Source organism: Danio aesculapii, chromosome 11 (assembly GCF_903798145.1).
Source record: "Danio aesculapii chromosome 11, fDanAes4.1, whole genome shotgun sequence".
NCBI classification, from domain to species: domain Eukaryota; kingdom Metazoa; phylum Chordata; class Actinopteri; order Cypriniformes; family Danionidae; genus Danio; species Danio aesculapii.
In genome coordinates, this window is record NC_079445.1 from 31822163 (window position 1) to 31840752 (window position 18590).

At 37.5% G+C, this 18590-nt stretch overlaps 1 protein-coding gene across 2 annotated transcripts in view; it reads left to right on the forward strand.

The window, feature by feature from the left end:
* Positions 1-10256, forward strand: part of sipa1l2 (signal-induced proliferation-associated 1 like 2) — a 137303-nt gene extending 127047 nt beyond the window's left edge. For both annotated transcript variants that reach the window (XM_056468790.1, XM_056468791.1), the window contains 3 exons: positions 5194-5314; positions 8597-8678; positions 8821-10256. In XM_056468790.1, the coding sequence (XP_056324765.1) occupies positions 5194-5314; positions 8597-8678; positions 8821-8967 (350 nt within the window). In that variant the 3' untranslated portion in view covers positions 8968-10256. The remainder of the gene's footprint in view (positions 1-5193; positions 5315-8596; positions 8679-8820) is intronic.
* The last annotated feature ends 8334 nt before the right edge of the window (positions 10257-18590 follow it).

Sequence of the window (18590 nt, forward strand, 5' to 3'; positions counted from 1 at the left end):
GCAGCGATTTTGTATGGGATGACGATTCATCAGAAGCCCTGGGGCTGGCTGACTGAAAATAAAATTCTGTGTGCATATACCCCATTGTGTGAGTAAACACGCAATTTCTCATATCAAAATAAACGTTTTTACTAGCAAGAATTGTATTGTTGATTCAAACAGTTTAGATTTAGTTAATCTAATAAGAAAACAACAGCTGAGTTTGAACAAATCTTTGATCATTTTTGATATTAATAATTTTTTCACTTCATGAATTTTATTTCTGCAAGTGGTGTCGCCATTAGTGATATCAAGAATTAACATATTTACTAGCGGAAATGTAGCATCAAAAACTGCTATTGTTAGAAATGTAATTCATGATATGACAAGTTGGCATTGTTTTACAGAAAATTTAATTGAATTGGAAATCAGTAAATTGGTTGATATCAATTAATTGGAAAGTGATAAAATCATTACTGAAATCAAGAATCAACATATTTACTCATGAAAATGTAATTCCTGATATCAAAAATCACCAGTGTTGTTAGTACAAACAAATTTGTAACATTAGGAATTAGCATTTTTACTAGCAAAAACATAATTGTTGATATCAAGAATTTGAATTATTTGCATGAAAACATTGCTGTTAATATCAAAATTGATCTTTATTTTGTAGAAATGCAGTTACTGATATGGAGCATCCAAAAATGCCATTGGTAGAAATTTAATTCATGATATGACGAATTGGCATTCTTGAATTGTTGGTATTAATAATTTTATTTCAATAAGTGGTAAAATCATTAATGAATTTAAGAATCAACATTTTTACTAATGAAAATGTAATTCCTGATATCAAAAACTGTCAGTGTTGTTAGTACAAATCTAATTTGTGACATGAAAAATTTGCATTTTAATTGGCGAAAATGTAATTGTTAATATCAAGAATTTGGATTATTTGCATGATAACATCAATGCTGATATCAAAATTGATTTTATTTTGGTAAAAATGCAGTTACTGATATCAAAAACTATCATAGCTTCTAGTAAGAAGCTCATTCGGGATATGAAGAGTTAGCATTTTAGCTAATGAAAATATCTCAACAATTGAAATTACTAGCGGAAACGGAGCATCCAAAACTGCTATTAGCAGAAATTTAATTCATGATATGATGAATTTGATTTCAATAAGTGATCAAATCTTTACTGAAATCAAGAAGCCACATCTTTACTCATGTAAATGTAATTCCTGATATCAAAAATGGCCAGTGTTGTTAGTACAAATCTAATTTGTGACATAAAGAATTGGCATTTTAACTAGCGAAAATGTAATTGTTGATATCAAGAATTTGAATTCTTTGCCTGATAACATCACTGCTGATATCAGAAATTATTTTTATTTTGTAAAAATGCAGATACAGGTATCGAAAATTCTAGTAGAAATCTCATTCATGATATGAAGAGTTAGCATTTAATGGAGATATCTCAAATTTATAGAACACAGAGACTGAATAAAAGTCAAAACGGCTTGCCAAATGAGTGTGCCGCTTTATCCTGAAATAGTGACAACTTTCAGGTTTCACAGTGCTAGAAGTGATGAAGTTAGCTTTTTGCCTCAGGGTTTGGAGTGCTAACTAGATAGGACTGAGCTCACATTGTTGATTTCCATACGCTTCTTTGTGCGTGTTTTTGTTCGGAGCTCTGATAATTATCCGTCCATTGAGCTCCAGCTCGACGACACCCCTCACTGAGAGCCTGTTAATGAAATGAAATGAGAGCAGGGGTGGTGGAGGAAGAACTGAAAGGTGTTGGAAGCATTTAAAGGAGCCTCACAGACGCCTCATAGCTCGCCGTTTGACAACACAATGCCAGGTCAACATCGTGTGTGGTTTCTCATCATGGTATATTGAATGTATGAAGGGTCGTGGCATACATTCCTGTTAACAAAAGAGCTGGTTGGTTTTTTTATAAGAAGACAAAAGAAATTCTCCACCTCCCAAGACCATACCTAGCTTCTCTGCAAAATACATATTACATATTTGTGTCAGCGATGTGCTATGAATTCTAATTAAGAGGCAGTCAAAACATATACAGTTGAAGTCAGAATTATTAGCCCCTTTGAATTTTTTTTTTTTATATTTCCCAAACTATGAGCAAGGAAATTTTCACAGTATGTCTGATAATATTTTTTCTTCTGGAGAAAGTCTTATTTGTTTTATTTCGGCTAGATTCGACTGTCTACAGAACAAACCATAGTTATACAATAACTTACTTAATTACCCTAATCTGCCTAGTTAACCTAATTAATCTAGTTAAGCCTTTAAATGTCACTTTAAGCTGTATAAGTGTCTTGAAAAATATCTAGTAAAATATTTTTTACTGTCATCATGTCAAAGATAAAATAAACCAGTTATTAGAAATGAGTTATTAAAACTATTATGATTAGAAATGTGTTAATTTCCATTATATTTCCATTAAATTAACAGGGGGGCTAATAATTCTGGGGGGGGGGGGGTAATAATTCTGACTTCAACTGTATGTGATATACACATTTTAAAAATGCATCTAATTGTTTAATACAAAATTATTGTAATTTCTATGTGGTACATTTAATCACAGTTAAAACTATAAAAGTATATATAATTGTGCGGTCATGTCAGTGATATGTGTTATAAATGTTCATTTAAAATTTTAAATAGCAAAAATTATAAATAAATTTAGCAAATAGTAAAAATAAATACTTAATTAATTAATACTCATTTTTATATCACATTTGAGATCATATTTCACAAATTTTATTTCTGCAAGTGGTGTTGTCTTTAATAATATCAAGAATTAACATATTTACTAGCGGAAATGTAGCGGAAACGAAAACTAGCATAACAAATTATACACTAATTATGCAAATAGTACCAATAAATAATAAATAAATACTCATTTTTGATATCAAAAATTATTCTACTTCACAAATTTTATTTCTGCAAGTGGTGTCGCCTTTAGTGATAACACGAATTAACATATATACTAGTGGAAATGCAGCATCAAAAACTAAACTAGCATTAAAAATTATAAAAGAATTATGTAAATAGTAAATAATAAATAGTTAACATTTTAATAGTATGCAGGTGAAGCAAATGAATGTCACTGACGGCGAGGTAATTTAATTTTTATATATTTGGTCCATATTTTTTTAGCAGTATTTTAAATGCGTATTCAAATTTGTATATAGATTTTAGTTATAGTTTATGCAAAGTCAAAGAAATGAAGTGGCACACGTGTAACCCGTTCAGACCTGAATTTAATTCAAAGTTTCAGAAAAATGTAAAAGTATGTTTTCACAGTTCTTGAGGCTCCTATAAATAAGACCAAATTCTAATAATAAAAATTCAACACCCTTTTATGTATACGTATACCTGTATTTGTATATCTTTTGTCTATTTTAATGGACATCAGGTCAGAACAGTTGTACTTCTCAAACATTATACCAACATAAAATACAAAAAAAAAACATACATGATTGCTGATTTAATCTTGAAATGTATTTGCAAAATCACAAACATTGAAATTGTAACATTTTTATTTTACTTTTGAGGTTTTTGTTGAATAGATAGCATCTTGTTTATAACAAACTTTATCTTCATTTTCTTCATCAGTCCACATAATGTCCACATCTGAGATATTTCCATCTGCTATATGCTCAAGAACTTCTGTATATTCTGCATATGAAATTGTTTCAGCAATGAATCAATGCATCGATAAAGATTTTTTAATATAAAAAGTTCAGTCAGCATTACTGGAGGTTTACTTTCAGTAACAGATCTTGAACCCATTGTACATCCTAATGGACAGATATTTTTTTTTTAAATCTAAAGCTTGCAATGTTACAAAGCATTTTAAACTTTAATTAGTTAGCGCAATCCCTTTTCTTAACTTAGTCTATGAAACATTGGCAAACATATCAATAAATCTGAATAAAACGTTGTAAATGGGGCTTTTGTCTGTGTCCGGTGTGAAGTGATGACATTCTGCTTTTCAGTGTTGTGGATTTTTTACAACATGCCGAGGCTTACCGCCATTTGATTGGACTACAGTCATCAACTCTCATGTACAGCAGACTTTAAATTAGATGAAATACTCAGGAACCACAAAAAGCATGGGCTGACATGTGATGTCCATTGTAATGGACAAGGGTCCAAAGGGGTTTTGGTTCATCTTTTGCAGCTATTAAGTAGAATTTAAGTTTTTTTAAATGATTTGCATAATTTTGGATTACATCAGTGATCGTCGTAAATTAAAATCTCAACATAGAGCTTAACTAACATATTTATTAACTGTTGGCCCATCTTTTGCTATTAGTATAAACGTTAATTTAGAAATTGTAGTGTAATGGTGTAATACATCTATGTTAGTTATAAGTAATAAGAATTTACTCTTGCACGAAACAAAACCATCAAAATCTATTTAAAAAATATCAGTTTCTTCTCATAGCACAAGCCGGACCAAAGGTTAATGCATGTTATTATTTAGCATTCTCATTTAAATTTAGCTTGAATTCATCAACATAAACGCGTTTTCTCCACATGCTTAAAGCAAATCTGTCAGCGACAAGGGGCAAATTCAAATGTAAAAACGAAAAACAGCATGTTTGACATTTCCACCCCCCCCTCTGCCCTCTCACCGGAGGTAAATCCACTATATGTGTGTGTGTTCTCTCAGTCTTGAATGCATAATGATGTGCCCGACTGACAGTGTAATGCTAAACTCACCTGAAAGCGTGTGAACCCTCCCCCCCGCGGTCTCGCCATTAACCCTTCTGCCGCGTTAGCTCCGTTCCTCACTTAATTAACACCTTGCTCTGCTGAAGCTGGTTAACAGTTCGCTGTAACACCTCGGAACGAGCTGAAAAGGAAGATCACATTTAATAAGCTTTTCTCTCGGTGCTACTTGAAGCCCAGAGTACCTGAAACATCAGCCGGTATCACCTCAGCTTCGCCTGTTTCCGGTGTGCCTTTGGGGATTTTCTGCTTTTCTCTTCTTATTTTTTTTTCCGTGCAATGCTGATAAGAAATAAACATTTACTTTATGGTTGATTTCCACCATGCATCTGCTTGAATGAAGTAAACACATTGTAAACAGCACACACTGCTTTGCTGTTGAGTATGAGTTTGGTAATTTAGGTTTCAGACTGAACTAAATAAATGTTTTCCTGACTTTTAGATCAAACTGCTACTTCTCTGAGCTCTCTGACTGAGGATGAGCAGAACAAGCAGGTTCTGGAGCTTTCCGAAGAGCTGAACAGAAGAGTAGGATGTGTGGACGCATCAACACTACCAGCAGGGTGAGCATGAATGTGATCTGTCTCTCCATTCTCTGTCTGTCTGTTTGTTTGTCTGCCTTACCAGCCCGATCTCATAAGGAAATGTAACTATTGTACATTTTGTCAGTTTAGTGGCTAATTCGTAGAAATTCAAGTTCAGTTCTACGATTTTTAAAAGGAGGCGTGGCACCAAACCCCACCCCTAAACCCAACCATCATCAAAGGCTATAGAAAACACAAGATGTGTCACTCGTATAGTTTTGAATAGGGAAAAGTGTAACGTCAATATGGCGAATGAAGCCCCGCCTACTAGTACAGGAGCCAATCATCGATCGCTAAAGAGAAACTCGGACTAGACGTGTGCTTTTATGACAGTTTGGTGGTCAACAAACACACTGGAATCTGTATGAAACGAACACAAGGTACAATTCTGTCCAATCAAATGCACATCCCATGACAGCGACTACTCAAACGCCCACAAACTTGTAAACAAAGAGTCACTGTCACTTCTGGAGAAGACTTGCCATCAAGACCAAGTTGTGAACTTCAGAAGACCAGCAAGATCTGATGAAGCATTACTCAGAGGATAATAATGTGTTACACAGCCATAAAATAGGTTGGTGTTGTGATCTTGTCCCTTCCGAGTGTCATGCGCATTAGCTCGGGCAACCTGAAAATATGCGGATTTTGTTTGATTCGAACATTTAGAAATTAAACTTATGAGACGATTTTTGTTTAATTATATTGGTGGTTCCGAATATGTAATGTAATCGTAAGCTTGGCAAACAGTTATGGAAAATTTGATGTTTCCCCATTCAGACAGAATGCCTGAGCATACTGCCCAGGAGGCGTTTCAAATATGGCCGACGAGTGAAATGACTTGCCTTAAAGGCACTTTGCCATCATTGAGGGATGAACAAATCATACTAAATTGTACGAATGAGACCATATATATTTGCCACTACATAAAAAAGTTACAAATTGCTGTGAGACAGTGTTGATCTTTCTGTCTGTAGTTTTAACATCTGTCTGTCATTCTAAAACTCATCTTCTTTCTTCATTTTAACATCTGATTATTTTAGGGCGTCTATCTAAATGTCTGTTGTTGTAACATTGCTGTCTGTCTGTGATTTTAAAATATGCCTGTCGTTCTGTTTAGTGTCTGTTTATTTGTCCCTCTAACATCTCACTGTGCTATCTAATGTCTGTCTGTCTTTCTAACATCTGACTCTCTGTATGTCTGTCTTTCTAATGTCTGTCTGTCTGTCAGTCGTTCCAATGTTTGACATTCTGTTTTTCATTCCAAAATTTTGAATGTCATTTTAACATCTATCTGTCTGTCGTTCTAACATCTGATTGTCTGTTGTTCTAACATCTAATTGTCTGTCGTTCTAACATCTGTCTGTCATTCTAACATCTGACTGTCGTTCTAACATCTGTCTGTCTGTCGTTCTAACATCTGTCTGTCTGTCATTCTAACATCTGACTGTCATTCTAACTTCTGTCTGTCTGTCGTTCTAACATCTGACTGTCTGTCATTCTAACATCTGTCTGTCGTTCTAACATCTGACTGTCTGTCATTCTAACATATGTCTGTCATTGTAACATCTCTGTCTGTCATTCTAGCATCTGTCTGTCAGTCATTCTAGCATCGGTCTGTCTGTCATTCTAACATCTGTCTGTCTGTCGTTCTAACATCTGTCTGTTGTTCTAACGTCTGTCTGTCATTGTAACATCTGTCTGTCTGTCTGTCTGTCTGTCGTTCTACCATCGGTCTGTCTGTCATTCTAACATCTGACTGTCTGTCTGTTGTTCCCATGTCTGAATGTCTGTCGTTCTAACATTTCTCTGTCTGTCGTTCTAACATCTGATTGTCTGTCATTCTAACATCTGACTGTCGTTCTAACATCTGTCTGTCTGTCGTTCTAACATCTGACTGTCTGTCGCTCTAACATCTGTCTGTCATTGTAACATCTCTGTCTGTCATTTTAACATCTGTCTGTCTGCCTGTCTGTCGTTCTAGCATCGGTCTGTCTGTCATTCTAAAATCTGTCTGTCTGTCATTCTAACATCTGTCTGTTGTTCTAAAGTCTGTCTGTCATTCTAACACCTGTCTGTCTGTCTGTCATTCTAACATCTGTCTGTCTGTCGTTTCCATGTCTGAATGTCTGTCGTCTAACATCTGACTGTCTGTGTTGTTCTAACATCTGACTGTCTGTCTGTCGTGCTAACATCTGACTGTCTGTCGTTCTAACATCTGTCTGTCTGTCGTTCTAACATCTGTCTGTCTGTCGTTCTAACATCTGACTGTCTATCTGTCGTTCCAACCTCTGACTGTCTGTCGTTCTAACATCTGACTGTCTGTCATTCTAACATCTGTCTGTCATTCTAACATCTGTCTGTCTTTCTAACATCTGTCTGTCATTCTAACATCTGTCTGTCTGTCGTTCTAACATCTGACTGTTTAATGTTCTACCACCTTTCTGTCTGTCTGTCGTTCTAACATCTGACTGTCTGTCTGTTGTACTAACATTTGTCTGTCTGTCTGTCGTTCTAACATCTGTCTGTCTGTTGTTCTAACATCTGTCTGTCTGTCGTTCTAACATCTGTCTGTTTGTTGTACTAACATCTGTCTGTCTGTCATTCTAACATCTGTCTGTTGTACTAACATCTGTCTGTCTGTTGTTCTAACATCTGTCTGTCTGTTGTACCAACGTCTGTCTGTCTGTCGTTCTAACATCTGTCTGTCTGTCATTCTAACATCTGTCTGTTTGTTGTACTAACATCTGTCTGTTGTACTAACATCTGTCTGTCTGTTGTTCTAACATCTGTCTGTCTGTTGTTCTAACATCTGTCTGTCTGTTGTTCTAACATCTGTCTGTCTGTTGTACTAACATCTGTCTGTCTGTTGTACTAACATCTGTCTGTCTGTTGTTCTAACATCTGTCTGTCTGTAGTCCTAGCATCTGTCTGTCTGTCATTCTAACGTCTGTCTGTCTGTCTGTCTAACATTCTAAAGTCTGACTCTCTGTCTACTGTGTGACAGTCTGTTGTTCTAACCTGTGTGATGTTATATTGACACATATACATGCGTCTGACATGCACCTGCCCATTTATCAATCTGTTGTTCTAATATCTGACACCTTTCGTGTTATTTAGTCTGTCATGCTTACATCTTTCTGTCTGTTTTTTAATTTGTTTAAGGTCTACCTTTGTTTTTCTAACATCTAACTCTCTGTCTGCTTTTGTATCAACCATGCGCCTGTCTGTCTAACCGGTCCTGTATGTTTTCCATGTCAACAGGGAAGGATCTCCTACTCTGCTCACTGGAAAGGTGAACCAGCTGGAGCTCATTCTCCGACAGCTGCAGTACGACCTGAGGAAGGTAAGAACATATAATAACAGGCCTTTAATAACAGACAAACAAATGCTTAAACAAATCATTAACATAGCTGAACACCCACTGTTCGCAGCATTCACCAAAGCCAGTTATTTGTAATCACATACTTTGTTATTTTCCACCAAAGGAACAAGAAGACAAGGCTATGCTCCAAGAGCAAGTTCAACACCTCCGACAGGACAACCTTCGTCTGCATGAAGAGAGCCAGACGGCAGCCGCACAGCTGAGGAGATTCACTGAATTGTTCCTCAACACAATGGACAAGAAACCTTGAGCAGAAGTAGCCCGTAACCCCCCCTTCTTGTGCTTTTTCATACTCCATAACCCAAGGAGAATTAGTCCAGTGTACTGTAAAAATATAAAAAAGATGTTAGAGGAGAAATTTCAGCATTTGAATGTGAACGTGTGCAAAGCTAATATGCTAACACACTAAAAACTGAGTCAAAGTTGGTGGAAAGACGTGAGAATGTGAATGAAATACTGAGAGTAGGGAATTAAATATGTGACGAGGGCTGGAAAGGAGAAATTAAATGGGTTGTGACCAATCGAAGGGTACAAACGTGTCGTGAAAGTGAATGTAAATGCAATAAGCCGTGATTTCTTTCTAAAAATCTTTGGTTCCTTGGACTCGACGTCTTCAAGCGTGAGTTTTTATCGCTAGCATCGCAACTCAAGTTCAATCCTGGCAATCCCTAACATATGTGGAAATGTAGACCAGCCAATTGCAACGTTCCTTAGTGTCCAAAGCTCCCGAAGACTAGGTGTGCTGTATACCAGTTTTGAAACATCTTTTTGTAAGTAACCCATTGAAAACAAATGTTGTAGCAATAATTTTGCTGATGCTGTAATCACAGAATTGTTCGATAAGATTAGCACTGAGTGTGATTTGGTTGTATTCAAAAACTTTTATGTAGAAAAAAACACAAACATACAAAAAAAAAGTCTTTTGTGTGCCTGATGTTATTGGTGGTCTTTCAGTTGTTTTCGTTAATCCATCTTACTGTCTGAGTGCTTACAAAATCCATGCCCACTGCTTTTATCCGTTAGGCTTTGTTTTACCCAAACAACAGACGCTAAACGGCTGACCTCATGTGGGAGGCCAGTAAACGCAGACTAGCACCTGTAAACCACTTAATATAAAAAGCCAAATTCTGCTTGTTGGTGTAAAGTACCTCAGAAAAAAAGTGTCTTGTACCTTCGCCCTCTTATTTAAGCTTATTTAACCTAAGATTGTTATTTTAATGAGAGTATTTTCCTTTTCTGCACTAAAAAAAAAAAAGAGTAATGACTCCACGTGGCAGTACACTTTGTATACTTGTGAACCATGTCAGCAGTACTGTGTATAGCTTGGCTGAGAGATGATAACTGTAAACATAAAAATGGTTTATTTCTGGGACGTTCAGATGTTTGGATGCTGCTAGAGGACAGGATGTTGTTTTTTATGGCCTTTTAAAAGATGTTTTTATTTCTTTGTAAATCTGTTTCGTTGAGGTTGGGATGAAAAGCTTACCTTTGTAAAATAAAGTTTAGGATGTCAATAAAGTAAGACTTGTGTCCTTTTAATATGGAGTTTGTGTTGGATTTATTTAGTATGTTGTGGGTGTACGCCTTTTTTTTTTTTTTATTCGATTTTTGGGTCTTCTGGAGCCCATTGAGGATTAATCTATGAGGATTTCCATCATCGACTTTAAGAACACATAAAAATTGATGCAATATTTTTGCTTTAGCGTGTTGGGATGAATTAAATCATTATACAGTGTTTTGGCATATCGCCACCTAATGGTCATTAGATTTTTTTAATGTAAATGTTATTTTTTGCTGGTTTGCCCCAACATCAACTAGCACACTCAATCAAATAATAAAATTTTTTCCCTCAATTTTGTGCCATTTAGAATTTTAGCATTTAGAATTTTTATGAATGCATTAGTGCAGGGGTGCCCAAACTCTGTCCTGGAGGGCCGGCGTCCCACAGATTTTAGCTCCAACTTGCCTCAACACACCTGCACGGATGTTTCTAGAAAGCCTAGTAAAGCTGTGGTCACACAGGACTTTTCTTTCTATAGACTTCCATTCATATGCACACGAATAAGCTTGATTCCAGAGCTAGCCCACGTGTGTCTGATTGGGGTGGGAACTAAAGTTTGAAGGACATTTATTTAGCATGTTGTGGTGTACGCCTTATTTTTCTTAGATTTTTAGGTTTTCTGGAGCCCATAGAGCATTAATCTATGATGATTTCCATCATTTACTTTAAAAACACAAATTATTCAATATTGTATGCTTTAGCCTGTTGGGATAAATTTAATCTATACATTGTTTGGCACATTGCCACCTAATGGTCATTAGATAGATTTTTTTTATGTAAAAGTTAGTTTTTGCTGGTTTGCCCCAACATCAATTAGCATACTTAATCAAATAATAAACTTTTTTTTCAATTATGTGAGATTTAGAATTTTAGCAAAAACAAAATTACATTTTATGAATGCATTAGTGCAGGAGTGCCCAAACGCGGTCCTGGAGATTTTAGCTCCAACCTGCATAGGTGTTTCTAGCAAGCCTAGATGTTTCTTATCTAGCCTAGGTGTGTCTAATTGGGGTTGGAACTAAACTTTGCAGGACACCGGCCCTCCAGGACTAAGTTTGGGCACCCCTGTATTGTAGTGCATGAATATAAAGCATTATATATATTATAGAATATAAAGTGTCATTGACACCATGCCTTACAGCAGTGTTTCTCAACCACGCTCCTGGAGGACCACCAACACTGCATGTTTTGGATGTCTCCTGTGGCTGTCACACCCATTACAGGTCTCTCAGTCTCTGCTAATGAGCTGATGATCTGAATCAGGTGTGTTTGGTTAAGGAGCCATGGATAACGCCAGCCATGGATAATAGCCAGCAGCTAGCTCTCTGCAACTCACAACTCACTAAAGCTAAGCAGAGCTGCACCTGGTCACCTTGGCTGGGTCAGTTGGTGTTTCTGTGTGGAGTTTGCATGTTCTTCCTGCGTTCGCATGGGTTTCCTCTGGGTGCTCCGGTTTCCCCCACTGTCCAAAGATGTGGAGCAGGTGAATTGGGTAGGCTAAATTGTCCGTTATGTATGAGTGTAAATGAGTGTGTGTGGATGTATCCTAGAGATGGGTTGCGGCTGGAAGGGCATCCACTGCATAAAACAAATTCTGGATAAGTTGGCGGTTCATTCTGCTGTGGCGATCCCAGATTAATAAAGGGACTAAGGCGAAAAGAAAATGAATGAATGATCTGGTGGTCCCCCAGAAACATGTTTGAGAAACACTGTCTTACACTGGACTCATGAAAAAAGAACATTAAATCCTGGATGGCACTGAATTTTCTCCATTTTAATGATTCTAAGACTGAAGTGATGGTGTTTGGCCCCAGCTCCAACGTCGCTCATTCTGTACGCCTGAATAATCTTGAAACTTTCTGTAAACCAGAGATTGTGAACCTGGGTTTTAAAATGGATCCGGAACTAAAGCTTGAAAGACTGTTGTTCGCTCTAGCTTCTTTCACTTAAGACAACTGGCCGAAATTAGGCACGTTTTATCACACAAGCACTTTGAAACAGTAGTCCATGCCTTTATAACCTCTCGCTTGGACTACTGTAATGCCCTTTATTTTGGGGTGAGTCAATCCTCTATTTCTAGACTGCAACTTGTTCAAAATGCAGCTGCACGTCTTTTAACTGGCACACGCAAATACGAGCACATCACCCCATGTTTTATCTTCTCTTCTTTGGCTGCCCAAGCATTTCAGGATACATTATAAGTTACTCTTATTTGTTTTTAAGTGTCTGAATTGTGCTGCACCTCTTTACCTCTCTGAGCTTCTCTGTCTCTACACACCTTATCGTTCGCTCAGGTCACCTGACCAGCTCATCCTGGGTGTGCCCAGGTCAAGTCAAAAGCTCAGAGGGGATTGGGCTTTTGCTGTGGTTTTACCACTTTTGGTTTTAAGCACAGCGTGGGATGTTGACATTATATGTTTATTTATTTCTCTTTTAAAGTATGTGCTACGCTTTGTTTAACTCTCTATTGTCAGCACTTTGGTCAACTGTGTTGTTTTAAAGTGCTTTATAAATAGAATTGAATTGAATTACAGCACAGGTGTCAAACTCAGTTCCTAGAAGGCTGCAGCTCTGCAGTTTAGTTCCAACTCTAATTAAACACACCTGATCAAACTTACCGAGTCCTTCAGGCTTGTTTAAAACCTACAGATAGGTGTGTTGAAGCAGAACTGGAACTGAACTCTGCAGGGCTGCAACCTTCCATGAAATAAGTTTGACACCCCTGTCTTACAGGTATGCAAAACGTTTTAAAATAAAAAAAAAAAAGTTTTATTATTATTATTGAACTCCTAGATCATTACTCTGATTTTCAACAAAACTGTTTCTACAAACAAATTCAGTGAAGCATTCGCAAAATCAGACATTACGCTATTTTTATTTAAATTATTACTTTAAAATGTTTAAAGTCTGCATGAACCAGAAGTATCATGAGGAACACATTAAAATGGTGGCACAGTAGCTCAGTGTTTAGCACTGTCACCTCACAGCAAGAAGGGTCCAGGCTGGGCCAGTTGGAATTTCTGTGTGGAGTTTACCTGTTCTCCCCACAGTTTAAAGACATGCGCTATAGGTGAATTGGATTAACTAAAATTGGCCGTAGTGTATGTGTGTGAATGTGAGAGTGTATGGGTGTTTCACAGTACTGGGTTGCAGCTGGAATGGAATCCGCTGCATAAAATCCTATCCTGGGAATGGTTGGCAGCTCTTTCCGCTGTAGTGACCTCTGATATATAAGACACTAAGCCAATGAAAATGAATGAATGAACGAACCAGAAGTTCCTGACACTCATTTCAGTATGTTGATGTACTTCCAACTGAAACTCAACATTGAAAGTGGGCGGGGCTTTCTTTTTGTGCATGGCTAGAGCCGTGGAGAGCTCTGCTCGCAGCAAACTAAATATTAAAGCTGGAATTTTTTTTTTTTTACTGGATTTTATTGGGATTTTTACTGGATTAATTTACACAGATTAATTGTTCACCTAAAGCAGGGGTGTCCACACTCTGTCCTGGAGGGCCAGTATCCTGCATAGTTTAGCTCTAACTTCCCTCAACACACTTGCTTGGAAGTTTTAGTATACCTAGAAAGAACTTGATTAGCTGGTTCAGGTGTGTTTATTGGAGTTGGAACTAAAATATGCAGGACACTGACTCTCCAGGCCCAAGTTTGGGCACCCCTGAACTAAAGAATATAATAATATGTTCTAGCAAATAAAACATTGTACATTTTGGAGCAACACAGTTGTGAGAAGTTAATGATCTAATGAAGTCTCAAGTATATGTTTGTATGGTAATTTACTACAGCTTTGAATGGAGCTCAGCCAATCAGAACCATGAACATTTTACTAGTCATTATCAACCACTTGAAAAGCAAAGGAATGGTTTCTGAAGAACTTGTGAACTCTGTATGCCTTAAAATCTGTTTTTAAAAGCCAGTGGTTGATCAATACAGCCTTGTATTATTGATCTGTTTCTTTCAAAGCTGAGCACCACCTTTGAAAGACAGTGTTGCCACCTCTAGAGACTTAAGACAATATGAAAAATAACAAAAAAAACAGCCTATACAAGCAGATGTTTGTGACATGTTTTTTATCTATGGCTGTAGTGTTGTTTTGATGGATTAAGAGAGCAAAAAAGCTGAGAAGATGGAGGAAACACACACGCAGGGGGCTGAAATGTGCAACAGTGAATGACCCATTTCGGGAGTGTGTTATGAGAAAAATCAATACAATTCTCCTTTTGCTGGTTGTGATTGAGGAGAAGTGAAATGGCAGCACTGCCCTACATCCGTGAGGAACCAGCGGAAAAATGTCAACCTTCCTTGGTGACCTGTGATGGATGGCACGGACCATGGTGCCTTTAGTCCTGTGGGATCTGACAAGGTGAAACAGCGTGGTGAACAATTGATGGTCATTCCAAGACTGGTAACTATCTTTGCATGAACACAGAGTAAAACTAAGGGTTAAACTGACAGTGTAGCATTACGTTGCATAGTACCTACAGGATTTTATGAGTCAAGTCGTTCTTGAGGTCAAAAAAATAAATATTTTACAAGATTTTTGTGTATATTTTCAATGCAAAACACAGGAAATGAAGCATTTAATGACATTATATCCTAAAGAAATTGTAATTGTTTGCCACAAATATATATAAAAATCCTTGCGAAATCCTGAAGGTATTAGGTGTTTTATTTTATATGAAAATTCATTCATTCATATTCTTTTCAGCTTAGTTTCTTTATTAATTCGGGGTCGCCACAGCGGAATGAGACGCCAACTTATCCAGCACATGTTTTACGCAGCAGATGCCCTTCCAGCCACAACCCATCTCTGGGAAACATCCATATACACTTATTCACACACATACACTATGGATTCACCTTCCCAATTCACCTGTACCGCATGTCTTTGGACTGTAGGGAAACCGGAGCACCCGAAGGAAACCCATGCGAACGCAGGGAGAACATGCAAACTCCACACAGAAACGCCAACTGAGCCAGCCGAGGCTCGAACCAGTGACCTTCTTGCTGTGAGGCGACAGCACCACCTACTGCGCCACTGCGTCGCCTATATGAAAATTATGTTAAAGAAATTGACATCAGCTTTTCGTGACAGAAATGGGCTTGTCTTTACCATTATTTTAATTAAAGTAGAAAATATCAGTGTAATATGATGTAAAAAATTAAAGGGCACCTTTTTTTTTTTTCAAGATTTAAGATAAGTCTTTTGTGTCTCCAGAATGTATCTGCAAAGTTTCAGCTCAAAACACCCATCAGATTATTTATTATACCTTTCAGAATATTGGTATTTTCTGCTCTGAACACTATAGCTGTTTTTGTGGCCTGTGCCTTTAATGTTAGTTCTCCCCGCCCACCGTTCCCACGTGCCTGTCAGAGTGCATCAATCTCCAGTTGCATCAGATAAACAGCACAGTGACAGAGATGAAGGATGCAGATCTCACATAACATTTGTAAGAAATACTACAGAACCTTCCCAATGATTATTTGATGGATTTTGTTGTGGAGTTAGTTCAAGTCTTTCTGCAATGATGAGTCACACACAATTTTTACCATCAGGACTACTATGACTGTAGACACACTAAACCTTCACACAGTTCTGTCCAAACAGCTTACAAAAGATGATTGTCATCATGGGTGCTTTTTAAGTTGAAATTCTGCCATAAGAACTAATGAGAACATACGGTAATAATGACCAAATTTAAATTTATGTCAGTTTTTACAAAAATATGATTAGTGCAAATGTATTTTGTAATAAATATTGACATATGTTTGTCAAATCATATTTACATGATTTGATGGTTTATGCCATAATTTTGTCTCATTTATATGACATTCAATACCTTGGAGAAAGTCAGTAAATGCCAACATTAAGGTAGTTTGACTCACCAGTTGCTGTTCTGAAACTTCGATGGAAAATGGCGTCTGGAAAATTCTCCAGTGATTGGGGCTGCATCCCAGATATTGGATATAACACCACCAAGTGTTGGATACGTAACTCCTTGATTTCGCACTGGATCAAATTAATTCTAACTCTGATTATATTCATTTATCAAAATCTAACTCTATAATGTCAACACTTTACTCTGAAACACTTCAACACCGAGACTTTACTCTGAAATGCTTTAACACAGAGAATTTACCTCTGATGAATTTGCTGTGTAGATATATAACTCTTTAAACTGCCATAAGTTTGACTTTTTTCTCATAAGGATGTCATTGTTTCAATCCTGATTTTTCCAATATGTGGTAGGAATGTGACTTTCATATCACAGTCATCAAGCAGCGTTTATTATAAAAAAAAAATTTCTTCTATGAAATATAGCAGCTCCTAAAAGAATGGTTCTTTTGGCGTTTGATTTGAGATAGAAGTCAGAATCTGTTTTATTGCCTTTTTCTTGTATGATGTTTCGCATATTTGAACACATAGCAGTGCTAATCGTGTGTGCTTGTGCACGCATGCATGCATGTTAACATCATTAAAAAGCAACGGTTCATGTCTTGCTGCAGGGTTCAAGTGAAGGTCAGCGAATGTCAGCTGACGCATTTTTTCATATGTGATCTTTTCTACTTATTAGCAATGTCAGAAATACTGTAAAGTCCTGGTTGTGAAGATCTGGGAAACATTTGGGTTGTGATAATTTAAGCAGGTTTGCAAATCATAGATTACTCTGCAAATTGAAAAGATAAAAGGACAATATTATGGCAATATTCTCAGACCACAAACATGTTGTTTAACTCACAGCCAGTTTGAATGTTTTGCACTATGGAGCTTTATACACTCACCGGCCACTTTATTAGGTAGACTGTTTGTTTAACACACATTTCTGATCAGCCAATCAGATGGCACCAACTCAATGCATTTAGGCATGTAGACATGGTCAAGACAATCTGCTGCAGTTCAAACCAAGCATCAGAATGAGGAAGAAAGATGATTTAAATGACTCTGGACGTGGCATGGTTGTTGGTGCCAGACAGGCTGGTCTGAGTATTTCATAAATTGCTGATCTTCTGGGATTTTCACAAACAACCATTTCTAGGGTTTACAGAGAATGGTCTGAAAAAGAGAAAATATCCAGTCAGTGGCAGTTTTGTCTCAGAGGAGAATGGCCAGACTTGTTGGAGCTGATCGAAGGGCAACAGTAACTCACACGCCCACTTGTTAAAATTCGAGGTGTGCAAAAGAGCATCTCTGAACACACAACACGTCCAACCTTCTGGCAGATGGGCTACAGCAGCAGAAAACCACACTGGGTGCCACTCCTGTCAGCTAAGAACAGGAACCTGAGGCAACAATTCACACAGGCTCACCAAAATTGAACAATAGAAGAATGGAAAAACTTTGCCTGGTCTGATGAGTCTTGATTTCGCTGCGACATTCGGATGGTAGGGTCAGAATTTGGCATCCACAACATGAAAGCATGGATCCATCATGCCTTGTGTCAATGGTTCAGGCTGGTGGTGGTGGTGGTGCTGGTGTAATCGTGTGGGGGCTGTTTTCTTGGCACACTTTAGGCCCATTAGTAGCAATTCAGCACAGTGTCAATGCCACTGCCTATCTGAGTATTGCTGCTGACCATGTCCACAGTGTACCCATCTTCTGATGGCTACTTCCAACAGGATAATGCACCATGTCATGAAGCAAGAATCATCTCAGACTGGTTTCTTGAACATGACAATGAGCTCACTGTACTCAAATGGCCTCCACAGTCACTAGATCTCAATCCAATAGAGCACCTTTAGAATGTGGTGGAATGGGAGATTCGCATCATGAATGTGCAACCGACAAATCTGCAGGAACTGCATGATGCTATTATGTCAATATGAACCCAAACCTCTGAGGAATATTTCCAGCACCTTGCTGAATCTATGCCATGAAGGATTAAGGCAGTTCTGAAAGCAAAAGGGGGTCCAACCCAGTACTAGTAAGGTGTACCTAATAAAGTGACCGGTGAGTGCAGTCCAGTACTCATGTGGTCTTCCTCTCATATCCAAGAAGACTCAGCAAAAATGTTCAGGTCCAACCACAACTTTGAGGGGGAAAAACTGCTGAGTGAGTGGATTTCGCTGCCTCTGGGAAAGAAATCAAACGCTCCTGTGATTAGAAAGCTTGGCATCAAGATAAATGAAGGATACGAATTCACAGATTGCAGTTATCCACACGTAGCATAAAGAATCCTAAGCTATAAATTTAATTCTAGTGCAAAAACCAAAGCCATACCTTGCGTTACATGTCATAAAACGACCACAACTCTAATTAGAGACTGAAAAACCACATTAAGCTGACAAGCCCAATCGT